The sequence below is a fragment of the Puntigrus tetrazona genome, chromosome 23 (genome assembly GCF_018831695.1).
Source record: "Puntigrus tetrazona isolate hp1 chromosome 23, ASM1883169v1, whole genome shotgun sequence".
Lineage (NCBI taxonomy): Eukaryota > Metazoa > Chordata > Actinopteri > Cypriniformes > Cyprinidae > Puntigrus > Puntigrus tetrazona.
This window is the reverse complement of record NC_056721.1, coordinates 13,704,830-13,731,896: the sequence shown is the minus strand read 5'-3', so window position 1 is coordinate 13,731,896 and position 27,067 is coordinate 13,704,830. Positions and strand designations below refer to the sequence as shown.

At 39.5% G+C, this 27,067-nt stretch overlaps 1 protein-coding gene across 13 annotated transcripts in view; it reads right to left on the bottom strand.

Annotated features, from left to right (window-relative positions):
* agrn (agrin) overlaps nt 1-27,067 on the bottom strand; it is a 208,220-nt gene that overhangs the window by 15,276 nt on the left and 165,877 nt on the right. For 12 of the 13 annotated variants that reach the window (XM_043224201.1, XM_043224202.1, XM_043224203.1 and 9 more), the window contains 15 exons: nt 26,396-26,520; nt 26,196-26,301; nt 19,148-19,510; nt 17,283-17,408; nt 14,833-14,960; nt 12,291-12,405; nt 10,463-10,582; nt 9,898-10,218; nt 8,331-8,523; nt 8,028-8,243; nt 7,380-7,609; nt 5,002-5,136; nt 2,274-2,364; nt 1,548-1,712; nt 1,322-1,433 (listed from right to left, as the gene is read on the bottom strand). In XM_043224201.1, the coding sequence (XP_043080136.1) occupies nt 1,322-1,433; nt 1,548-1,712; nt 2,274-2,364; nt 5,002-5,136; nt 7,380-7,609; nt 8,028-8,243; nt 8,331-8,523; nt 9,898-10,218; nt 10,463-10,582; nt 12,291-12,405; nt 14,833-14,960; nt 17,283-17,408; nt 19,148-19,510; nt 26,196-26,301; nt 26,396-26,520 (2,546 nt within the window). The remainder of the gene's footprint in view (nt 1-1,321; nt 1,434-1,547; nt 1,713-2,273; nt 2,365-5,001; nt 5,137-7,379; nt 7,610-8,027; nt 8,244-8,330; nt 8,524-9,897; nt 10,219-10,462; nt 10,583-12,290; nt 12,406-14,832; nt 14,961-17,282; nt 17,409-19,147; nt 19,511-26,195; nt 26,302-26,395; nt 26,521-27,067) is intronic. The other variant, XM_043224211.1, reaches the window with a different exon arrangement.

Here is a 27,067-nt window from a genome sequence, read left to right as displayed (position 1 = left end):
TGCCTCGGAAACAAATGTTCAGAGTAAATCAGAAATGGCATTAAAGTTGCGCTATGTTTTACACTACTGCACCCGCATTATTTATATTTGCTTTGTGATACGGCGGCGTATTTAGAGTCTGTTCAGTGGAACGGCTGAGGCCATGGAGGCAATATGAAAGTATTTCTCTTGGGGTTTCGCTGCAGACGGCCCCTTTGGAACAAGACCCTTCTGGTTTCTTCACATTTTTTCCTCTCTCATCCTCTCACGCTCTCGCTTTAATAAGATTTTCTTGCCTCTACTGCTGAAATGAAACACAATTATCATACGTAGGAAGGTTTAATGACGAAAAAAGGCACACTTAAGTGCCTACGCGTAAGACTACATCAAGCTAATCACAAATTACACTATTTAGAATAACTGGAGGATGAGAGAGTTTCGAGATTATTACATGGCCTCGATTTGTGTACGAGAGCGGCCCGATTGTTCTGCTGTCGTACTTCGGCTTTGACACGAGGCTGCTGGGATTGATCTGAGTGGGTGCGAATCCGTAGCACAACAGACGGAGTCATTTCCACATGGCAATTAAAAGCAAACGGAGGGCACAGACAAAAGACCACAAGTACGAGACGTAAAAGAGGGAAGTTTCGAAAGCTTCCCACACATGCACCCCAGACCCTGCGTGAAAAGCAGCCAACTATACTTCAAAGAATGCACCAAACAAAGCATGATTTGCTGGACAGTATCAATTAGCATCATGGTAATATCATGGTTACTTTGAAATATACCATGATAATACCAGTATTATCTGAAATGTCAATATCATAATACATGAATATTGTAATCATGCAATACCATGTTGTACAGTGGGGTCTAAAAGTCTTTTAAAAATGCTTCTGTCTTAATTGGATATATATAATTTAACACAGCTGACATTTTCAACATAACAGTTTAAGTAAAAAGTTTTTTTGAAAAAATTAGTATTTTATAATGATTTTAAAACTTGGTATTTGTTTGTCCTTTTGCTTTATTGATAGCAGCACTGGATCTGTATGAACTCCTCAAAAATGATATACTCTCCAGCACGATTTGAAATGATTCAAAGAACATTTTGAACTTCACGGAAGAACATCTGACTGTCTGTGTAGAGTCACATTATCACAAATTATTTGATTAGTGACATAAAAAAATGCGTGCTTTTGGACACCGCTGTATATCAAAGTACCATCACAGTAATTTTTGGCAAGGAACGGAACAGCTAGTTGTAAAGTTGACTTGTAAAGTAGGCTGATGTTTTTGGCCTTTATAGGGCAGCATAAGAAACATAAGAGGGCTTTCATACCGGCGCTTCTCCCCTGACGGGGTCTTTGCCGTTAATGCTGATCTCTCCTTTTCTACTGGCCCTCTCCAGATTCACTGTGCTCCATTCGTTTAGCTTGATTTTTTCTTTACTCCTGTTGCACACACACAAAAAAGTGGGAAAAAGTTAGATAAACTGAAACAGAACACAAAACAGTCATTTGAATTCAATTCCATTGGAATAGAAATATAGAGAGTGCTATAGTTACCTTATGACAGCTGGCCCTTTGCCCAGGTCATATCTAAACTCCAAGATACCATCATTCAGGGAGAGAGAAATGAAATCTCCTTTGCTGTCAGTCTTTTGACCGTTGTAGAAGATCATGCCTTTGGAGTCATTGGCCAACAGAACCACAGTCATGCTGAACTTTTGCCTATAAACAAATGAGTATAGCTCAATTAGTCAGCAAATATACATCAAAATTGGTGGAAATGGATGGACTATTTACCGAGTTAACAAATAAACCAACTGAACATAATTTCTCAATCAAATCTAACATGTTCGAACATAAATGAACTTGAAATGACTTGAAACATGAAATAATATGAGCGAGATGAAGTTTAATTAAACCAGTGGTGTTTACCAAGTTTTTTTGAGGAATGGTCTGAGAAGATATTTAGTAACTGTTAAAATATTATCAACAACAATAATTAGCAGTAACAGCTACACAAAATACGATTATCTGTTTATTTTATTATTTACTGTATGATGATTAATACGATAATGACTATTGTAATAACACAATATTGCTATACAAGACACTTTTTAAAATAAAAAAATACATATATCCTTACATAAAATACATATATCCTTATGATAATGACTATTGTAATAACACAATATTGCTATACAAGACCATTTTTAATATATCTTTACATACAACATGCCTTTGAATATAACTAACACAAACAACAGCCAATATGTAATGCCATACCTCAGATCCTGGCCATACAGATGAAGACCCTTGAGCTCCAGGAAAGAATCTCCAGTAAAGTAAGGAATAAAAGCACCTCCCTTGTCTGACACTAAGAAATATGAAAAAGTCCATATTACACTTAATGTGTTTGAGATGTTCCTCCAATTATGAGACCATGCAGTGACAGTATACAGCTTACCCAATCACATACACTCACAACCATCAACACATAGCACTGCCACTCAGCTCAGCATGCATCCTGCTGTAATTACACTGGATGGGCGCATGCTCAGTCTGGGATGGTAGACTGAGATTAAAAAGCTAATTAGCCATTGTTTAACACAGCGGCAGCTTCGCTATTGTACAAGAAGACACAACACTTGCAGACACCACAAGGAAGCGAGGAGTCAAAATGGAAAGTGACAAAGGAGAAGCCTCTTTTTCTGTACTGCAATAAGCTTACAGTACAGTACAGGACAGCCATGTTGTTCAGTAAATTACAACTGAACAGTCTATTTTTTTTGGTTTACATATTTATTTTGAAATATTCCATTTATCTACAACAGGGTATTTATTTTGAACATTTAATAAAACTACAACACACAACTAGTAGAAAAGTGTCAATTATCGACCCTTTGTAATGCATAAACATAATGTAATTTAGCATTACAATTAAGCATCTGTTTAGCAAATAAAATGTTTATTTATTATTAATACACCACACTGATTTTTTTAAACACTATTCACTGATTATAAAAATCTTCATTTCCAAATGGCTGCTAATGAATGAATGACGCACTGCTTTGTTCTTTAGGACAGCAGTGCTTCAGAGACAATAGTGTATTGTATCTCCTGAGTCAAGTGTTTCCTGACTAGACTGTTACGTAATGTACATTTTTTCTTTCAGCACGCATGTATTTATTTTCTGGCCTCGTCCAGAAGGGAGCACTCTCCTGTTTCTGACTTACTCTTTTCAGAAGAGCCAAACTGCTGGACAGTCTCTTATCTGAGAGAGCCACTCTCCCTGGACACTTTGCCCGACTGACTCCCCATTAATCATGATGTGCAGCTGACTGATAGAATTACTCATCTCATTGATTCAAGCGATAAAAAAAAAAACACTCCGTCTGATGGATGTGCTCAACTCATTGATTCTGGTTCACCTCAATTTATTTTAATCACTCGCTAATGGAGACTTTCTTAGACAAAAAGGTGACTCTCTGGCACCTCTCATTTGACAGTTCTGGGTTGAACAGGTGCTTGCATGTGTGTGCAATGACATACTACAATCGTGGGGTACACTGTAAATGATAAAAACGAGCCCGTCCACTTTCGTGACGTCATATCAGCAATATAAATACTGAAGTAGTTCTGCTGATACAGACAGTCATGAAAATTAAGTTGTGAGCTACAAGATTGGTAATCAGCTGTATATTGTTGAATCTGATCTTATCTAGTACTGTTTAACAGCAGGAATCCTTAAGAGAGAAGCCATTACCCACAATCTCCACCAATCACTCTTTTCCTAATTAAGGGAATAGTTCACCCCTAAAATGAAAACCTTCTTATAATTTACACACCTTCATGTCATTTCAAGTTTCTTTCTTATGTTGAGCACGTGCACAAAAAGAATTCTGATGAACCAAAATGTTGTTGGCTCTCATTAAGCTCCAAAGTAAGGAAAAAAAATCTACTTATCAAAATATCAAATAGTATTTCTTCCATGTTATTTCTAGCATTCTTCAAAATATCTTACTTTCTGTTTGACATAAGAAAGAACCTCATACTGATTTCAAATGACACGAGGGTGAGTAAATGATGACAAAATGTTCATTTATGGGTGAACTATCCCTTTAAACACAGAATCATTTGCCTGTGTCTTTTTGTCTAATTTTACTCTTTTTTTTACTTTTATTTAATTTTTAATAATACTTTTTTGCTTTAAATCAAAATTTGCAATGTTGTGATTCACTTCGTAGCAGTTTGGTTTTGGTTTTATGGCTCATAACTCTTTGATGTCGACATTTTTATAATTCCTAAGGAGAAAACGAATAGGATAAATATTTTCAGATCCAATGCAGCTGAAAAAACTGGCCATTACTATTGCACTATATTGGCTAATTTAACCTTAATGTAACAGGCTCACAGCCTAGCGCATAGGGATGGACCCCTGCATCACGGAGGGTATCCAATACGCCTACACACGCGTGTTCCTAAACCTTTCATTTGGTTTCCTCTTTTCTAATGCTTGCGGTCTAAAACATCTGTAGGAATTTTAATGAGGTGAGAGAGGGAAACGCAACAGAGTGAGAGCGCTAATGAAAGCTTCGAAATGGCAGAAGAACGAAGCATCTCTTCCCTGGTTAGGGTCCAGCTCCCTTAGGAGAGTAATCCACCCCCCCCCTCAACCAGCCATATGTTTGATCTTCCAGTTCAGGATGGCAGCTCAGACATAGTGTAAATAATTTCAAATCACCTCCCAGATGCTGACTCTTCATTATATTGGCTGGCAAAAACCTATTTTACAGCACTGGAGACGCCAACTGGAGAATTTCACTTTTACCACCGCACCATAACCTCAGCCCTTTTTTCCCCTTGATAATTCTGCAGCCAATATCCAAGTCAGACCAATCGATCCCGACAAAAATCAATACTGAAATTACAACTGAGATGTAGCAGTTATTTCAGTCCTTAGGAGAGTCGATATGCTCATTTACTGTATTTTTACTATGATGTAGTACTGTACCTTTTTCACAGTGCTTGCCTTCACGTCCCATTGGACATTCACATTTGTAACCTCCCTCCGGAAGGACCTGGCACCGTGATGACGGGTGACATTTATTGGGGTCGCAAGGGTTGTGGGCGTCGGCACAGGTTGGACCTGTTAACAGAAATTGATATTTTTGTAAAAACAAAATACGATAAAAAGCCACTTGGGGAGAAATCTAACAACTTCCTGTCAATCCTCATACAAACTGGCTAGTTAAGTCACGGTGTCAGGAAGAAGAGATGATCTACTTGCACTGAAACTGGCGGCAATCAGTACTGCCTTATAAATAAAAAAATAAGAGTTTTTTACTAGCCATTAGCTGAAACATAGCATTAGCATTGTGATAAACTCTTTTTAAGAATGATTAGAGTTTATGATTTATGATTTATGAATTTATGATTGTTATCAGATTTTATTGCTAATATGTATTTTTTGAAGAACTATGAACTATGAAGAACATTTCATTTAATGGAAAGATTCCGTGGATGTAAAAAAGTCTTAATGGAACAATAGATTCCAATAAAGAAGCTTTATTTTTAAGAGCGTAAAGGATTTCAAATAGGATTTTGTTTTGAATTATTACAACTTTAGATTAAGCCACCATGCCACATGGTGTGCTTGTGTGCCCTCCTGGTTTGAGACTGAAACTCCTTCAGGTCAGCGCTTCTAGCCTCATCAGAACACTCCCATCATCACAAAGAACATAGTAGGAGATCTCGCCACGGGCGGCAGCTGCTGCTTTCTGTAATGAAAGCCCCCGCCGTGTTCTGAGACGCTCTGCTAGGTGTCTCTCTCTTTTGCTCTCAAACTATAAGGCCGCTCTATCACGGAGACAGTGCGGCAACCCTCCAACTTACAATCCTGCTCTTTAAACATTAAAGGTTATCCCACATATTTATCCCTCTAGCCAATTTCTTTGTGTACACTTCTACTTCAAAGGGTCTTCATTTTCCTACACACCTCATTGCAGCCATTCTGCAGCACTGAAATAAAGTGGAAGATATTGAACTGTATTATTATAAAGGTTGTTCAATAAAGGCTTGTGAGCAGAACAACAGAGCAATTTACTCTGGGCAATATTTCAAATGTCTGGGGCAACACTGCAAGACGGAAGAAAAAAAAAGCTTCTTCAAAGTGAACAAAGAGAACACAGTAACTTTTACAGTGTGGATGATTCCTACCGTTTCTTATGCTGTGAGAAAGCAATGATGGACATAAAGGAGAAAGCCAGAAACAGTTCAACGCAAGCAGTAATTATAGGGCCAAGCAAAAAAGTGGAATATATACTACTGTTCACAAGTTTGCAGCTGGTATGGTTTTCTAATGTTTTGAAAGAAGACTTCTTTCATGCTCACAAAGGCTGCATTTATTTGTTCAGAAATACAATAAAATGTGTAATTTTGTAATATAATTTTTGTAACATTATAGATTTTGCTTTGTAATAAAAAAACAAAACAAAAAAACGCTCAGTAAAATCCAAGTTTTACACTTAAGTTGTCTAAAGATGACCTGAGCCAAATTTCTTGAAGATTGAACAAACTTGGTGTGACAGACATTGGAAAATGCTCATAATAACATTGGCATTATGTACTAGGAATAAACTGGCAGTTGAAATATTAAGAGCTGCCAAATAATTTGCTTAAAGAAAAACAATCCTATTTCATTTATCTCCCAAAAATATATTTTATATGACTGTAAAACATATCTGGTATATAATAACATACTTTATTATAGTATTGTTAAGTCTTATTTAATTTTACCCACATTTGTTCAAAATGAATAAATAAACAGAGACACAAGGAACACCCTGTCTGTCCATGAGAGACTCGATCAGATTTTATTATAGGTTTGCTGCTTGAAAGGTGGCTTTGAATTAACTGAATAATTTTTATTTGTGTTTTATAAAATATTTTTTGCTATTTATTGAACTGTAAGAAATGTAGCTTGTGTCTTTTCTAAAGTCATTGTCTTTTCCTATCCACTTTCTATCCATGGTGTATATTTTCAGGACTGGTGGAGTTTTTTGTATTCGCTACATGTTTGTCCTTGCTGCCTTCATATTATTGGGTAAACACTCATCTTTCTTACATACCCATAAGGCTAAAAACTGATTAGACAAGCATCCTCTGCCCTGCTGAATCTTTCATCAATACAGTCAAGTCCAAATATTCAGAACTCAACAGAGAGTGACTGCAGAACCTTTTATAATTCAATAGTGTATAATTAAAGTGAAGGTTGTCATTTCTGCACCACTACTGGCACCAAAAAAAACACCCACAATCAGTTACTTGGGACAACACTAGCTTAACCAATGCATCCAAAGAAAATATGTCAAAGCCAAAAGGTGCACTTACCAGAGAAGCCGTTGACACATTTGCAGTGGAACATCTCAGCTTCTTTGACCTGGCAGGAGGCTCCGTTCTTGCAGGGGTTCGGCATGCAAGGATTGTTGCCGCACTCGCCCACGCCAGAGCCGTACAAAATGTTGTCGCTATTCTCTTGCAGGTTATAGAACATGTTATTGACGTCCAGCATGCGGATGCAGCCCACCAGGCCTGTTGAAACTGACGTCCTATCCTTTACGCTGCAGGAACAAATCAGTTCTTGTCAGTTCCTTAATGCTCGTCTTAATTCGTAAATGACACGGAAAATGTAACAAAAGCATGAAATGATTAAATAAAAACAAAGACATCTTCTTCTCAATTGAGAAAAGACACTCTTTGCCTGACTGAGAACAGATGGAAAAACATTCAATTAGACCCACAAGAACTCAAGTGGTGTTTCACAACATCTCTGATTGATGCTAATTTGATTTGGCTATTTCTGCTCAATCTTATTAAGTCATATTAGCTGTTCTGGCAGGTTTCTGCAAACATGCGCAGACTATCTCAGACAGTCAGTGGTTTAAGTTATTATTATCCATATTGTTTCATTATGGCTTCTAACTAGACTAAACAGGCTCTTGTTAGTGCTATTTGGAGGCGTTCTGGGGCTTCTCTTACTCTGGTATCATGTCGTCAAGCACTCCTCCGATGAAAAGGTCTGTGTCCAGGTTGAGTCCATCTGTTCCTGGGGGACTTTGTCCTTCAACGCTGGGCTCATTGTCCACGCTCAGCATGGCGTTACGCCTGTTACGTACTACAACGAGCTGATGCCAGCGACCTGGTCTGACCAGGACCTTACTGGTCACTGAAGCTGTCCCAGAACCAGTGTTAAACCTTAATGAGGGAAAATCACAAAAAGTGGTCATGGAAATCACTCCGAAAAAGAACTGCTAGAGTACATAACAAATGTGGGTTACTTACCTGAGCTCCACATGTCCTTCAACCAGTGCCAGAGACAAGAAGTCCTTTTTGCCCTTTTGGCCATTATACAGCAATATCCCTGTCATTTCCGAAGCCCTGAACTCCATGGCAATTCGCACAGTGTGGTAAGCCCTCATGGTTCGGAAAGCCAGGTAAGACTTGCCACCAAAGGATGGTATGAAGTACTTTATAACTGAATAGAACAGAAGGTAGAAGACAGATAAAGCAGGTCATCAGAGGCTCTCAACCAGGCCTTCAATCCCTTAACAGTCTGCTCTCCGCTGATAGAGCGACAAACAAAACTGCTTAAGTGTGCCTACCTCAGATAACGAAGATACCCCTGTCAATACTACAGTACTACAACAGTTCATGTTGTGTTTGCTATATTCCCAAGGGTGAAATAACATAGAGCTGCAGTTCTCTCTGGACCTTTCTCTGTTAAACATTTACATTCCAGACAGAGAATCCCCATGCTCAGAAATGTATCAACACCTCTCTCTCTTTCTCTCTCGACTGTCTCTCACCCTTTTCTCGGGAGAATGCAAGGCTGATGAAGCCTTCTCTCTTCATCACTCTTTAATGGCCCGATTGATCAGAGGAAGTGTTTGAGGGCTGCTTACAAGCCTTTAATTAGTGGCTTTTTTCACCTCACAGCGGTTTGATACTAACTAAAGTTCATCGATGTAATTAGTGTCAATTATAACCTGACACAGCTGCAAAAGGTAGTTTCATATCCCAATACCACCAACAGAGACAATGAATTGAGCTAAAATTTCTTCAGGGTAACAGCAGGGCTATCATTTTAAATTCAATCCTTATTGAATTTTTTTTTCTTTCTAAAGGATTCAAATATGCCGGAATATTAATAATAAATAATAACAGTTATAAATAATACATATTTAATTGCAATCAATTATTAATAATAATTAATATTAAAATATATCTGAAATATTCAAATGTACTTCTGTTGTGGTTTTTATTTCACACCAAAAGAAAAGATCAAAAGAAATAAGAAACTATTTTCTTAAGAAAAATTATTATGATAAAATTAAACATTAGCTTCTCTGCATTATGACATTATTTTCATTATAATAAAACACAATCCCTAACAAAAATATATATATATGTATTTTTTTATTTAAATACATAAAACAGATTATAAATTCTATTAAAACACTGATATTTTAAAATGTTAAATGTCAGTTATTTAACTTTAACAGCAATGTAAACAACCTATTCATTAGCTTTAAACTGATATGACTAAGCCTACACATAGTGGCCTGAATTTTTTTTTTAGCACAATTAATTTGAACTCTTACAAGAAAAAAACACATTGCAATTAAGACACATTGCAGTATTGAAATGGATACAAAAATGTGTTTCATTTTCATGAAAATAACATCATAGTGCAACAAATACATTTTAAATGATCAACATTTTTTTATAAATTTTGGTTTTATTATGCAAAGATATTTATTACCTATTGATTATGGGGTCATAAAAATGGTCATTAAAAACCTGGCTATGACTTCACCTAGTTGATTCTGCAATGCACACTTCTCCTCACCTTTCTCACACACAGCTCCTCCTCTTCCTGCAGGACAGATGCAGGTGAAGTCGTTGTCCTCCTCCTCGCAGGTTCCACCGTGACGGCAGGGCTGGGAGTCGCATGGCCTCTTCTTCAGTGAGCCTGTGGTTGTGAGGGGCTTGGATGGAGTGGTGATGGCTGGGGAGGATGTGGTGGTCCTTCGACTGGTGAAGGGTCGTCTGGTGGTGGTCGGATGGAGAGTGGTAAATGCAGAAGTGGGAGACAGCGTTGTGGTGGTGGGAGTTGTGACTGACGCTACGGTGGTGGTGGTAGTGGTGAAGAAAGGAATGGCTGAAAGTCCTAAAAATGAGAAGAAAAAAGTAGGTCAACAGGCCTTAGTCAGGGTAGAGATATTTAATTCTCGTCAAATGAAACCGAGGCTGAGACATACAGTCTCACGTTCAATAAGCTGGATCTTTTTGAGTTATTTGAGTCCTGCGGGCACTCATGGTTATCAAATGCCAGCTTGAAGAGCAATCACATTCAACAAAAGGCAGTGAGAGAAAAAGAAAAACGGATGGAAAAGCAATTTCTAGCAGGTTACCATAGGTGGTGATGCGGATGTTCTCTTCCTCAGGCTTCTTCACAACGATACCAGTGTCTTTAGATGCCTTGAGCTGTTTGAGAAGGGCTCCCTCAATATCCTCCACACCGAACCTTGTGTCTGTAGCACGAGAACACAACATTAAACGGAGCCAGAGGTGAACGTACTGCACAGCAGAGTGTGAAGAACCGGCACTAACCAGCCTCACCACCTTCGCACTTGACATAACATACTGCAAATATATACAGAAAAGCCTGCGTGTAATAGGCCCTTGGGAGAATCTGTTCTTGAACCGCCATGCATTTCAGGGACGTTGGGATGAAACACTCTAATAACGCTTCCACAGATGGCCCTGTTACTGGCCACTACAGACCGCCTTTATGACAGGCGCTTGTGCTAGAATTGTGCTCTTGTGCCGCTGAAGGGGACCAATAAAAAGAGAATAGCGAAGGAGATTTTTTATCAGCTAGTGTGATGCTCAGGGTCTTAAAAGCATGAAAAGCGATGGAGACTGAAATAAAGGAGCTTTTTCAGAAGCCCTAGCTGATAAATTACCTCGCTAAAAAGGCCACGCTCTCTGACCGCTCCAGCAGACAGAAAAGACGAGAGCCGTATCTTCAGGGATTCTTTTACTTAACTTATACGCCTCATTCTGCTGTGTTGAATTATTATTTTCTTCAAACATACAAGGGAGTTTTTATGTGCTTTTTATTTCTTGCCGCGGGCACGTTTCTAAAGGAGCGCAGACTGGGGGAATTTTGATGTGAGAGGAGGGTATAAGTCGGACTGTGTGCTTTGTGTGCTAGAGCCGCTTTAGAAATAAATTAGAAGCAGCTTGAAAAAAGAAAGTAAATAAAAACAGGATAACAAAAAACAAAACTGGGGAAGACAGATAATAAAGAACATTTAGGGGCAAATTACTAAACTGTGCCATATTTTAGCACAAAAAACAATGTTCACTAAGCACTAAGCACATGCAATGCCGTTTAATCCAGATAAAAAGCACTGAAATATTCATATTAGTTTCCAAATATTCTTGTCAGTGCAACACACCTCATTGTCAATACAAATTAGGCAAATTATCGTTTTTTTTTTTTAATTAAACGTTGCACTTTCATGGAAAATTGTTGGTCAATGCAATTTTATGTAAGAGATGGCTGTTGTAATGGCAACAGGAACTAATCAAACGATGAAGAAATTAGGCATATGTCCAAATGTAAATTGCAGTACACTTTCTGCATTTTAAAGAGCCTGGATTATGTAGCTATGCTGCAGTGTGAAATACACACAACCAGTGTCAAATACACACAAAACAACAGGCCGTAGCACCGTGCCATCCGAGTCACGGCACCAACGTAACTGGTCCTATGTGCACTGCTTAGAGAGGGACTTAAACCAATGTCAAGTGGCATGCTTTCACCCCTTCACAGCTACTAGCTGGCCTCTGTTACATAAGATGTTCTTAGTGGTAATTCCATAGGGGGGTTTAAGCAGTTAGATCGGGGTGCCAAACTCAATTCCTGAAGGGCTACAGTCCTGCTGAGTTTAGCATCAATCCTAATTAAACGCACCTGATCCAGCTAATAAAGACCTACAGGACTATTTGAAAACTACAGGTATTTTTGTTGCAGCAGAGTTGGAACCAAACTCTGTAGGACTGTGGCCCTCAAGGAGATAAATTTGGCACCCCTGAGTTAGATAATTTGGAAATAGTGAGTTGGCCACCGAAATGATGCCAACAGCATACATACACAAAAAGATCTGAAGTGTGCCCAATAATAATGTTTTGAGTAAACAATCTTTATGAAAACCTTTGGTGTAACTTTACCTGGGTCAAAGTGAAACTCGATAAAGGCTATTATAGAGTTGCTGGGGGCCAGATTCTTCACACGGACACTCTTGAAGTCTTTCTGGACATCTGACTTACGGAACAACTCATTCAACTGGAGAAAATAAAGAAAGAAAGAAAGTAAGACAGAGAAAACCAATGCCCCAAGTGCAGTGTGTGAACTGGTAATAAGCTCGATATGCTGATCTAGTTCTTGTTAACACTAAATTCCTCCACAGGATGAGAAAGTGTGTCAGTGGAAAAACTCTACTGAACCCCATCGGGTCTTGGTGCACAAATTGACATTTAACTACAGCGCTGAAGTAATTACACGAACACGTTTCGAAGTCAGCGGTAAATGTCAGATTACAATGCTGCCTGTTTAGAATCGGCTCGGTTTCCACCTCGGTACACATAGGAGAGTTCTGTCGCCAATGTGGAATAACGCAAGACATGCTCAGTTGCTGCTTGCTTGCAGTTCCCCCGAATACACATCCCATTTCACCAAAACCAAATTAATTTCAGTACAACTAACTGGTCAAAACTAGAGCAAACGAGTGGTTTCCAATTAGGATGCACTCAATCGACTCACAAACCGCTTTGTGAGATGTTCTAGTGCTTTCTGACGTGTGTGCTCATTCTGCAAGAGTGCCTCAGCAGGAGGTCCATCGAGTACCCCATTCAAGTCACCCAAGGGCCTTGTGTTTTCCTTCTTCGCTCTTTTATTCACAGCTGCACTTGAATTTGGAAAAGCGCACAGTTGTCGCAGACATAATGGCTTTTGCCTCTAGGCTGACCCTGTGTGAGTTCATTGTACTTTTGTATCCATGCTGGGCAAAAAATGAAAGGAGACGCTCCCTCCCTTCCTTCAGGCATCACTGGAGAGACCCCCAACAAGACCAGACTGCCCAGCATAGGATGGAAACGTTGACCCAGAAACTGGTCTCTATCCTCAGAAGCTGCTAACACAGAGTCTAGTGGACAGTGTCGAAATTAAGCGAAGGGAAAGACAGAGTGGAAATATTGAGGCATGAAGGGGAGGGGGTGCTCCGCTGAACCTGGGGGCATCATGAACATCATGAAGAAGTGGGATTAGGACATGCTCAAGGCAAGTGAAACCATTTCAATTGCTGGTTGTGTACTGCCCATGGCCCCATTTGAGATTTGGACCTCACTGAGCGAGAGAGAGAAGTATAGGGGATTAGCTTTCTGTGTCAGGTAGAGCGCTCCTAGAGAAAGGCTGATTACATCCTCGCTTAGTCCCTGTCGGGAATCTCGGTCACAGCACTAGCTAACATTAGAGTGATAAGTGGAACTCATTATCGTACTGCCCTTCATTCCCAGACACGCCCAAAATGGGTTAACAAGCCGAGAACAAATCGCCAGCTTATTCGGCAGATGCCGGCAGGTAGTTTGCAGTGTCAGCTGAAGATTGCAAGAAAAGGAAGCTAGGCTATCATTATGTCAAAAGTATTGGTGCGTCGACGCCAAGATAGCCAGTGTTATATTAAATAAGTTTTTGAAAAGAAATAACATTAACCAAAATAAATTAAATACATAAACAAATAATAATGACAAAAAGGTTATTAACTAATACATTTGATCCGAATGTTTGTTTATTTGACAAACAATTGTTCACAAGTACTATTATTATCTTACTGTGTTTTTTGTACCATTTGATTGTATTGTTCCTATATTCCATTCCTGGCTTACTGTCTTTGTAACATACCTTAAAAAGTTCTATGTGAATTAGAGAAAAACAAAAGGCTGATTTTGGTATTAGTTTTAAAGTATAACATGAAAATAGATATTTTAAAAAATATATATTAACAAGAAAAAAATTAATTATATTATAATTTAACAGTTAAATTTTGAATTGCTTTAACTAGCTTATGTTTAACTACTTCTCCACATTTTTGATACAGTCTTAAAATTAGTAATAAATAATGTGAAATATCACTAGAACCGTTATTGCTACTGAAACATTGGTATCATGACTAGCGCTAGCAGACTATATTTAGCATCCGGACATTTTTGAGTGTTGGTTGCTAAAATGGGATTTGTGTTGATCACAAACTTCAAAATCAAGTGTTTCTTTTTTGTTTTTATGTTACTGCACTGCTTTCCAGACAATGACAGATCACCAGACACATATTTTTTTCAAACGACATATTCAACCCTTTCCGTTGGATAATTCCACCAATTATCACAATGCATTCTGCATTAATTCCCAAGGGGCCAACCTCAAGAGAACAGACTGTATGGAGAAGTACAGGGTTGAAACAAACAAGAAAAGAACCTGTGATAAACAAGAAGCTAATCTTCAATCAAGTTTGAGCTATTCTGCTACTTTTTAGAACAGCTAGTGTTTTGAAACAACTGAGCTACTTCCACACAACTGAAAAATAATTCATCTCTAATGCAGCATAAACTTAGTGTAGTTTTTTTTTTTTAGAAACTGAAACTGTAACCGAAATCTGAACTTATTTTCAAAGCTGAACTTAAAGTGAACTCAAGAGTAAGTTTCAGAAGCATAACTCACAGCGCTTTCAATGCTCCGGGCCGTTTCGCCAAACAGCTCTGACTTGGGGTCCTCCATCTCAGGCGTGTAGAAGACCTCCTGACCCTCTACCTTATCCAGGTGCAGGAAGCCACTGAAACGCATGGTGGCTGTGGGGCAAGGCAGGGAAGCACATATGGTTATATAAAAGACACAGTGTCAGTCTACTCTGAGTTACACACACTTGTGGTTGGTGCGATGCCAGTCTGTAAGTTAGTGATGGAGCTTCTGTGAAGTTAGTCGTGGGGTTCATCGAGTGAGGAAAGAGAGATTTGTTTGCAGTGGAGGTGGAGGTATAGGGAAGTATATGAGAATATGGATAAAGGGAGAAGGTCTGGAAGGAAGGATGGACTGGAGTTTACCAGACCGAGACTCTTCCCAAAAGCTTGCATGGAGGACTGAGTGGAGAGAGATCGGTTAGACAGCGACACTGACATACATTGCACAATATATCACAGATAATAGGTTAAAAGACACTTTCATATGCCCCGACTAGGGTCGGGGTCATCATTAAACATTCCTTTAAGGTTATTGCTGACCTTTCTCATTGACACTAATAAGCGAAAAGAGCGAGAGAGGATCAGAGGCCCGTTTTTACATGACGGAAAGAAATAAATAATGAATAAACGACCGAAGGAGAGCGGGGAGCGGGCCTGATGCTGGGTTCTGTGCAGCATGTAATCAGCTGAACAAATTGCCCAAATCAATCATGCCGGCCAGGCTCCAGCTTGGCTGGGACGGGGATAAGCACTTGTATGATTATCGTGAAAGATAGCCGTAATTGTCTTCTAATCCCAGGAACGGGTGAGTGACAGAAGCTGGTTAAAACTGCATGATAAGGGTCTTTTTGCACAGACACACATCACCTCGTATCTGATGGGACTTTCAAAAAGGAGCAAATGGGGGAGATTTGAATGTGAAGAGAGATGGAGGGAAACAGCGATCGGATTCTAAATCGGAAACATCTGAGGACAGGAATTTCCCACGGAGCGCAAAGACATGTGGAGAAATCAGGCTTTAGATGTGGATTCAAATTAAAGTCCCAAATTCTCTGCCACAATACGGCTATGGCCCATCATTTCTAGCGTGTAGTCATTAAAACTGTCCTTATCTTTGGTTACAAAGAGTCCAGATGGCTTCCTGTTGTACAATGAGCCATATAATTTTAATTTACACTAGATATGTAAATTCATTCTTAACTAACATTTGAACTTTTATGCAGAGGGGTAGGGCAGAGGCATCTAAGACTCCCTAGTTTAAATCATAGGCTCAGAATTGGTCCATAGAGGACAACAGAGGAGAATAAACAACAACTATAACAGTAACATGATTCCAGTAGTAAAATAAATGTAAGACTTTTATTATTTGAATACTTTTTATACATTTGTTAATGTGTATAAATAACTTTTTATAATTAGTTTTTAATCTGAGGACTGGAAAAATGGATAACATCACATTCAGGCAGCAGGGGGTAAACTGCACTGTTTGCTGTTTTCAGCTTTTCAATAAAACAGTTTGATACAAGGGGGAGTTCTCCTTAGTGCTTGAGAGACATGGGGAGAGCTGGAGCTGACAGCAGAGACTGAACGCAGTGGACATTAGGGCCCTCGCTCTCGACCGCTGTGACACATCGCCAATAAACGGTGGGGAGTTACGAGACCTGGCTGACGGATATGAGAAGAGACGTGAGCACTTGACCTAGTGTTCCCATACAGAGAACACAAAACATCTGCCTGCTACTGGCTGTCTGTCCTGTATTGATTAGTCTCCATTGTGTGTAATTTCTGCTCTTTTAAAACAGATGGGGCTGGTGCGAGAAAAAGGTTTGTGTGTGTATGGACACATCTGGCCTAATGCCAGTCTGAACACATTTTGTAGAACTGGTTTATCCATTTGCTATGGCTCCTGACACTGAACCTGCTCCCCTGCATCTGGCATACTCAGGGTCAGAAACTACTGAATCAAGCCAAAATAAATTCATCATTAAAATGTTTGTTGCAAAAGAAGTAAATGCTATTCTTTTTAACTTTCCACAAGAATATTAAGCAGTATTATTGTTTCCAATATAAATAATAATGTTTCTTGAACACCAAATCAGCATAATAAAATTACAGCTATATGTACACTGCATATATATAAATAAATTTAAATTCAACAATGTTTTATATATTAGTTCCTGATAAAGTCACCTGCCAGCTACAGAGTAACAGACTCTGGCCACACAATATCAACGTCCATACAGCGTGTCTAGGATAATACATGCTCATGGACAGGAGTTTTCCCTGTCATTAAGAACTCTGGCCCTCTCATCCTTACTATCCTCTCAGTTTTCCAGAATAAAATGAATAATCAGCTGTTGGCTGTTGGCGGCTTGGTCATACAGTTAATAAACAAACAGTCATGTTATCTAAGAGTGATTGGCAGGAACTTACAGGGGCAGTTTGTATTCTCAGAGCTGATGGCAGCTGTCTTCCCATCGGGACAGCAGCCGAAAGGTGTGTTGTCACAGGAAGACCGTTCTTCGGCTGTGGGAAGAGTGGTAGTTGCTACTGTTGTACCTACAGAGAGAAATGAAGACGTCACACAAGCAGGATTTCTAGAATTTGATGCTTCTAGGCAGCAATTAGTTTAAACTTATATCTCTCTGTTTGTATAACTGCAAAAAAATTACCATGTCAAGTTGTGGAGAAGGAAAATTATGATGTAAATAATTACAGAGGCAGACGGCTCTATGGTTGACTCTTTGATTTGCAGTAAACAATCTGCGAGTAGCTGCGAAATGATTTTTTATGCATTCCTACTTTTTAAACTCACATTTAGTCAAACCCTAACAATAGCTTGTTAAAACTGTCTTAGCAATGGAGCCAGCCTCACACCTACAAGGATATATACAGAAGATTAGCACTGTGGGTTGGAGCAAAATATCTCCTGCTTGCCAAACAAGCCATAAAGCCGTCAGATGTTCAAGGGCTCTGTGAGTATGAGAGAGGCAGCGTGTGAAAATAGTGAGTGGTGGAAAATGACTTTTGGCGTAGAGCTGGAAAGCATCCCTGGACGTCTTTTCATCGTGTCTGTGGGCAAATTTATGAGTGCTGCCCCCGAGGTGCACGCTGGCCGCCACATTGCTTCAGCCTTACAGGCTAGTGGTTTACTGGGAGGCAGAAAGTCATCAGAAAGTCCCAAGAGATGCCTCCCACTCCGATGTCAGACAGACTTCATGTGTCCTGTGTCAAAGAGCGCTTCGGTCCAACAGTGACAAGAGAATAAATCTGAGGGCCTGCTGCTCTCTCTTATACCAGTTCAGGCAGTTAAACAGTAAAGCGAGCATTAGCTGAATAAAAATAGCTGGTCTACTTTATGTATCGTGGTGTTGAAGGACACAAAACAAGTAAAGGGATTGAAGGATTTGTCACTTGTATGTCAAACAAGAAGCTATCATTTTAGAGTCGGCAGTATTGGAGAACAAAATTGGAGCTTTGTGGCTCTTAGATGTCCATTAGCTTGCAGAAGTGTACAGAATGTTGACAGAAAGAACAGATTCACATTTTGGGCCAAACAAGATCAATTGCAGCTTCTCCTATTTTTAGCTAAAAAGTAGTAATGCAACTAAACATTATTTAAGTTCATCCTAACTTTTTTTTATTAACCAGTTTAATATACTTGTAAATTGTAGTTGGCAGCAGGTGGAAATAATTCATTTTTCCTTTCTTTCTTGGTATGAGTTGTAAATTTATAGAAAATAACTAGCTGTGGTTCTCAACTGGACTGGCAATAAGAAAATGCAACCAATAATGTAGTTATAATATATTTAAACAGGATGTAACAAAAACTACTGTAAAATATATGTATATACATATCAAAGAATGCCAACTTAGGAAATAAAACAATTAATTTCATGGGATCTTAAGCTTGATTCCTGTTAAACAGACTGTGCAAAGAGAGAAAAGGACTGTGGTTGCATTGACTTCATCTGAAATGGCCTTTAGAAGAGGCTTAGTCATAAGGTTATGCCACGTTAAAAACTGAAGCTAGTCATTTTGGTGAATTATTCACCGAAGTGATTCCAAATGAAACCGCTCACTTAGCAGTTGGATGTCAGGTGTCAAAACCTCTCAAATAATAATGGGCGCTGAGATAATGGGCAGTGTTAAATTGATATGCCATTACAATTTGAGCTGAGGTCATCTCACACGCAAGGTCACTCCATACAAGGGAGAATTTCATCATCTCTTGTCATCTGTTCTTGACAATTATGCCTAAACCCCTTATGACTGAAAGATTATGGTGAATGCATTACCAAGTGGCTCTTCTCCGCTCTCCTCCATTCCGCTCACCATCTCGTCGTCCCCACTGGGCTCTCCACTGCCCGATTCATCAAAGTAAGGGCTGGAGTCCAGGGGTGGGGATGAGGTGCGAGGTGGTTTGTTGAGTGTGGTGGGGCGGTGGGTGGTGAAAGAGCTGGAGTACTTTCCTGCCTCGACCACCCTCGGTGGAGGCAATGCCTCCACCACCCTGCTGTCCAGATCCTCAAGAATGCTTGAAGTAGTGGTGGTGGTGGTGTGGCCATGGCGCTGTTTGGTGATCTTGACGTGAGCGGTGGGAGGGGTGGTGCGGTGGGTGGTTGGGAAGGGGGTGGGTTTGGCCGTCAGCTCAATGGATTCTGGGAGAAAGCAGGAATGGAATGATGGGTAAGCATAGATGGAAATGTTTCTGTAAGCCTTATTTCTCACCTTTGAACTACCTCTATCCACCCCCTTCCGCCCATTAAGACAAACAAAAAAAAGCCTCAGCACGGGGCATCTTTAGCCCGAGCAATGCATTGTATGCCTCACAGATTCATATCAAAATCAGATGCATTGAAACACCGGGAATAAACCCACCCCTGCCTGCAAAAAGCATTGTGTTTCCATCATACCGCTTCATTACACCCCAACACCTGAACACCTGCAAAGAGCCCCTTTTGTAGTCAAACAACTATGCCTTAAAGGATTAGTTCACCCAAAAATGAACATTTTGTCATTTACTTGCACCTCCTGTTGTTAGAAACTTCAATGGCTGACTTTTTTCTGTGGAACATAAAAGTGAGAGATTTTAAATAAATGTCCTTGTTGTTCTTTTCCATACAATGACAATAACTGGTGGCTAAAGTTTATGAGTTTCAAAAAGCTAAGTAAAATTGGTCCAAATGACTAATATATTCCTTGTCACTGAAATCTGGATTAGTTGGGTTCGTGAGAAAATCATTCAGAACGATTCTGTGAACCGAAAAAGCCAATTTATAGAAAAGAGTGATTCATTCTAGTCCCATAAACTTTAATGAACATGCCAAGTAGAGTTAGAGTGGAATTGTCAGTATCTTCAGTGAATGACTAAAGGGATAGTTCATCCGAAATGTTGGTACTCAAAAAGTTTCGGAAAGGTTTTAATAGAGTCATACAGGTTTGCAACAGCATTAAGGTAAGCAACTGATGAATTTTTTATCTTGAAATTTTGCTTTATCCTGTACACAAAGCTATTTTATGGACTCTACTTTCATGATTGAATACTCATTCACCTTCAGTACATTGAAGAATAGCAGCCAGGGCATTCTTTTAACCTTACCTTTTTTAAGTTTCACAGGTTCGGAATGACAAAAGAGTGGAAAATAATGACAGAATTTCCAATTTGAATGCACTATGCCTTTAAATTAATGAACTGCACATGTGGAAGACCTAGTTTGCTTTACTGCATGTGAATTTTTAAGGTTTTTAAAAGCTAGGTTTTCTGCAAGCTCAACCCGATCATTACTCAGACTCTTGACCAGAAGTGTTTATACACTACTGGGTTTGAGACTGCAGAATATGGTTGATCTGTGAGAGAGTGCGCTTGTGCATGTGAGAGAGTGCCTGTAGATATGAATTATATATACATATTCAGATGTTGCCCTCCTGTAGGGAGGCTTTAATCACAGACAGCCAGAGCCTCTAGTGATGAATGATTGATATAAATAGGGCAGAAAAGCAGGGTTTAGCTGCAGCTTCAAAGGAAGCCCTCACTTCATGCAGGCATCCGTCGACGCTCCAACCACCGCAGCCTTGTCAACACTCTCGCAAACCTCTCCAATGCAGCAGCTGAGCTCAAACTCAAAAAGACATTACCGATGCAAGAGTCTTCTTCAAAGATACATATTCTCTGATAAATATATAAAGCGATTCAGAGGACAATAATAACCGTGGTGCGAAGATTTCACCACAATAGGGACCAAGGGATCCAAGCACCCAATCATCCGTGGCTTTGTGCTAAACTTTAACGGTTCCCCCGTGTACAAGCTAACTGTGCTTGGTCGGGAACCTGATAACATGCTAGCACAGGCTCTTAATTACATGCTAATCATCTCGCATTTGAACAGCGAGTAGCTGACGAGGTGTGAAATACGATACCTTACAGAAATACTACTTCTATCAGACCGGCTGTCACAGCCTGGGCGAGTGTGTAGATACGCTAGCTTTGTGCGGGAGAGCACCGATGCTATCGCCGTGTGTCACGGCACGCGTTTTCTTATTTCGACTCGGCTGCACCTGTCATTCAGGAGCTCAGCGTAGCGTTCGCTCGGAGGGAAAGAGAGATCTGGGGTGTGGGCTTCAAGACTCTCGCCTCGGCTTTGGGTTTTGTGACACAAATACGCATGCTGAAAGAGAGCAACTGGCAACGGGAGCATTCAGTTCGCTTTAATCAAGTTTAACGCTCCATTTGGTTTTCAGAGAGGCAGGGTGCACAATTAGGAGACGCAAAAATCATTGTCATCTTCAGTCGCCATAGCCGTATACTTACTCTTGAAAGGCTGTTATTAGGACGGCTTTCTGTCTTTTCATACAACATTGTACTCGCATGTGTATTTTAGGCGGAAGTAAAGTTGAAAGAAGCGGAGAGAGAAGAGTGAGAGAAAAGCAGAGAAACTATAGGAAATGAATGGGGTAAAGAAGATTGTTCTGGATTTAATGCAAGTTAAGTTCTATTATCATTGAGTGTAATGCAAATAGAGCAGAACAGAAAATCTTTGTAACTCTTATACTTTTGAAAAAAAACTTAACTAACCTATATACATTTTGGGTGGGGGGGTCCTAGGTAGCAAAAAAAAAAAAAAACCAAAAACAGATTTCAGTTCATTTGAAAACTAGAAAAAATGTTAGAAATAGCCATTTATCCTCTTCAGAGGACAACACCCCAAAGGTGTAAAGGTTAGTTTCACAATGGATATGGTCGCTATTCACAAGCATTACCAAGCTTAGAAGCCAGGATAAATTTTTTAACTACTCTATGGTCGTCTAAAAGACAAAAGTCATATACACCTAGGATGACTTGGGTTTGAGTAACATATGCCTTATTTTTAATTTTTGGGTGAACTATTGCTTTAAAGTATCCCAATTTCGGGTGAAAAACACAGACTTGGCAACACTGATGTGGAGCAAAATTTCAGACCAATACTTTTGAAACTAGCTATGATTCCAGACTCAAGTCTGTCCACGCAGACAGCATTTTTGGAGTGTAATATTTAGCACAGGAATGTATTTGAAGCTGCATGATTTTTCCAATTATTCATTATTTACAGAATAAAAGTCAAGGGTAAGGATTTAAAAAACTCACAAACTCTACCTAAAATGTATGTGACTTTTCAGGTCTAGAAAACATACTTATAATTTGGGTACTTCATATATCCAAGTTTATTTTAAGACAGAAGGAAGTCTGTTTATTTAAAAAAAAAAGTCTTGAGGGAGTAAATTAAAACAGGAAATATCTTGATTTATAGTTGTTTTGCCCTTGGAAGTTTGATGAGGCATCTAGTGGGTCCTGGCCACCTGGTTGCGAAGCACTGGGTAAATCTGAATAATTTACAGTAATGTCAGTAATGACACAGCTCATGTCATTTTTTATTAAAACTTTCATATGCTTACATAAAAAGTAGTTATGTAGGAGATGCACAGTTGGTTTAAATTCCCTTATAGCAGTGGTACTACTGTTGAAGTAGGCGGATAAACTCCAGGTTACACTACATAATTCTTGTGGGAGGATTTTTCCCTATGTAAATACTACCTTGCAGGGTTTACCGCCTTTACATGGTAATAAGAAAAGTTGAAAAATTGGATGTAACTCTGCACAGACAAGGTTAGTGCGCAATTTTATCAGAACAGACTTCTGCAACAGAGTGTATTTTAACGTCTATGCCTTGCCCTGTAGATATTCATTTTATGTCGTTTTATTTTTAAACACTGAGGGATGATTCGAAATGCTTTTTCTGTGGTATGACAGAGATAAACGGGTTTTGAACCTGGAAAATATTGTTTAGAACAAAAACGATAACCAAAACTAACATCTACGCAAAAAGCCGCCCGTCCCATATGCTAATGCGCAGACTGCCAATTTGCAGCAAGCGTACAGGTGATGACACCATATGTGAGCGCAAGGAACTGCCAAGTCCTGGACTCTTGATGAGCCAAAAGTTTCTCAGCCATTCAAGACCCTGAACGCCCTTCGTCGTGTACCAAGATGTGCCACTGATTGCCTCATCTGCTTCCTGCTATGGCAACACGAGAAGTAACTCGCTCCGTGTGGCATTTCATAGCACCGTTTGTCATCAAGAAGAGTTGATGATGAGAGCGCGTCAAGAGATCAGCGGGAGAAATATAGAGAGAAAGGCAGGCTTTCGGCTAATTCACATCCAGTCACACGTGAAATGAGCTTGTGATCTAACCCCTCCACCTCAGGGCTTCCGAGAAGTCTGAAGCTCGGGCCGCTTTACCCCACGTCGGAGAAGAAATTAACAAATGGTCCTGCTGTTGCCAGTTCCGCCCTAGGCTCCTGAAGATTCAACCTAAGCCCGCTCTTTACTTCCTCCCAGATCCCTGAATAAACCCAGAAGAGCAGCTGGATTCTTGTCACACAGGCAGGTAATGCCAAGAAACAGAGCAAGACAGAGAGGTGCTCCGGTTAATGACTACTGGGATGATGGTCCAATCGTCATCTCTAAACATCAGTTTGCTTTATGTTGTGTCATAACCAGGTCCAGAATCCATTTGCCAAAATTGAGCTGTAATCAAATAACTAAAATATCCGTCAACATGAATTGCTGGTCAAAAAAAGAAAAGACTGGATGGTGAAAATTAGTCAACTAATATGAACGGTATGGAGTTTAAATGGCTGCTGCCAAAATCTACAAAATGCAGATGATGACAACGCTTATTGTTGATGACACCGATCCCTCATCAAAGTGTCCAAATAGGAATTTTCCTGGCTGATATATTCCCTATTGACTTAAATTACATTTATTTCACAGTAAATATACAACAAACACATTTACATATTCATGTGCTTAATAAAAATACCCTGAAATTGTACATCTGGTAAACTAAACTGGTATACTTGAAGTCTGCCAATTCAGAATAACTCATTTTGTATTTAATGCAATTTAGTTATGCAGATGTTGGGCTGAAGTATATTTGATTGTGGAACTACTGCAATATACTTCAGGTGCACTTTAAATATCTTGCATTTATATTATTCCAAAATCATACAAACCTCATCAATAGTGAGATTAAAACACATTTTAAGCTTAGTATTAAGAAATGTGCATTGAATACACAGTATTTTACTTTTTTACTAGGGTTGTTTTGTTGCTAGTGAAAAATGCAACGGCATTTTATAGGAAAAGCAAACACATTTTGGTTCAAAATAACAAAGACATTTTTTTCTTTAAAATAACATTAAGGAACTGCTCACAAGTATACCAGGAATGTGATGATTTTATGTTAAAGGCAAAGAATGAGTGATGTGCTGAACCTTTTAATATTCTGTTTGGCAGAGAACGCATAAGGACCTGGTTATAGCTATGAAAAACAACGCAACACAGAGTCATGTTAGATCAAACTACACCTATGTGGCATTAACAGGTCTGACAGAATGGCTGCATGGACTGCTGCTGAAAATGTCTGGCACCTGCCATTGGCCCCGATCCAGGATTTGGCAGCTGGCAATGTCCACCACTTGCCATGCCCATCTCAGAGCAGCTCTGACGTGAGCTGGCATAGTGCTTCTTACATACAGCCGACATGAAAGTCTTAACCTTGGCCTTCTACCAGGTCCCTTTACCCATGCATGTACACAGCAACCGGTGAGCGACTGAAGAGAGAAAGAGAGCGATGCCTAACTCTCTACACGGCCAGCTCTACTCAAAGCAGGCCTCCCGACAGCATCAGCAGCTGGATTGTAGGTGCTTCCTTTAGACTGTGCAGTTAACTCTCCCAAATCCACACAGGGGTGATGCAAATCAAACAGCTCAAATGTCGCCCAGTTCCAGGGGATTCAAAGACTCCAGCCTGAAGCCAAGCAGCACGGCTCTATCTACAGGGGAGCATCTGTCAAGCAGCTTTCCTGTCCCCTTGAACACCCGCCACCCACATCGAAACCCCCCATGCCCATCCCACACACAGTGACCCCATTCCTAAATATGGGCCGTGTAGTTAATATGTAGCCCCAACAAACCTTGTAAAGCTACAAAAATGTATTATCTTAATCTGTTTGTTTAAACACCTAATCACCCCTAAAGTTAGGAGGGTTTTGATTCCAGGAAATACAATGGGAATTTTATTTATGTATTTTTATTGTATTGTTTTTTTTTTTCCTCACTCAGTTTTGTTAAATGTAAAAATACATTTCTGAATTTTATAAAAATAAATAATTGAAAAACATCAGAAAGAAAAAAAAATCTTTCCCTGACATTTGTTAGAAATACAATAAAATTTAGATAACACATTAAAAAATCATTCTCTAAAATGTTTTTGTTGAAACTGGAAAAATACAGTAAAAATCCAAAATGTATTTTCTGAAAACATCTTGGTATTTTTATCTTAGACTATATTACATATTTGTATTTGTCAAAAGACAATAATAATGATTAAGGTTTTTTTTTAGTTAAAGAAAACATGAAGCCAACAACTTTCTTAATTATGACCCTGGACCACAAAACATGAAGTTTTTTTTTATTGAAATGTATGTATAATCTGAAAGATTTCTTTTGATGTAAGGTAATTTAAAAAATAACTTCTGATATATTTATGCTAGGAAAATTACAAAATATCATCAAGAAACATACTCCTAATGTTTTTTTGGCATAAAAGAAAAATCTAGAATTTTGACCCATATAATGTATTGTTGGCTACTGCTACAAATATACCTGTGCGACTTATGACTCGTTTTGTGGTCCAGGGTCATAATTCATCTTTCATACTTTCTTAGATGTCTGTATGCATTAGTGCAAAAACAAAACAAAAAACCCATAAATGATAAATATGATATTAAGAGCTTAATCTCACCTTTGCACTGGCCTAAGTGCTCTACAGTGATCTCTTTATCTTGTCTGCATGCGATGGTCCTCAGCTGGCATCGGTCTGCGTAGGTGACCCCATCAGAACCACATACCTGTCCAACAACATGTCCATGTCTATTATTAGAAAAGAAATCTTCATCACTAGAGTAGGTGTAGAGTGTGGATCTGTGTCTTATGCAAGCTCACCTTGGTCTTGTTTTTCTCATCACAATCTGGCGACGGGCACTCACAGTGAGCCTCTCCGTTCATCTCCACACATGATGCTCCAAAGTGGCACGCAAGCTCATCACAGGACTTGGGTGCCTCAGGTCCTGTGCAATAGATTGGCCTTTGGTTAATACACAAGCTGATATTTGAACTTTTAACTTTGAAAGCTAAGACACACGGACAAACATGTGGGAACCCAGCATCCCAAAACACAATATATGATGGTCATTTTGGTGTGGGCTACTTGTTAATCCACTTCTGATACGAACCCTGCGACCTCCTCCACAGATATTCATCAGAAAGATGCACTTACATCAGTAGCAGAGCCGGGACCTTGCCCGCCACAGAAGTCTACTCTTTACTCTGACATCAGAGGGCTGGGCTGCACTGCCTGGCCTGCAGCATTGACTGGCTTCCTTTTCTGTACTTTCATGTGGCAGCTTTTATCTGGCAGGAACGCTGCATGAACACTTCTATGCTGGGACTGTTGAGTTCATTAAGCTCTTCACTTCCTGTCAATAGCTGATGGTGACTTCATTCTACTCACCATGCCAACACAGGAGGTGACATCAGGATAGCATTTCACTGTCACCCCTGGTGTGCATTTGAAGATTCAACTTTGAACTCCACTGATTTAATCAGATTATAGCA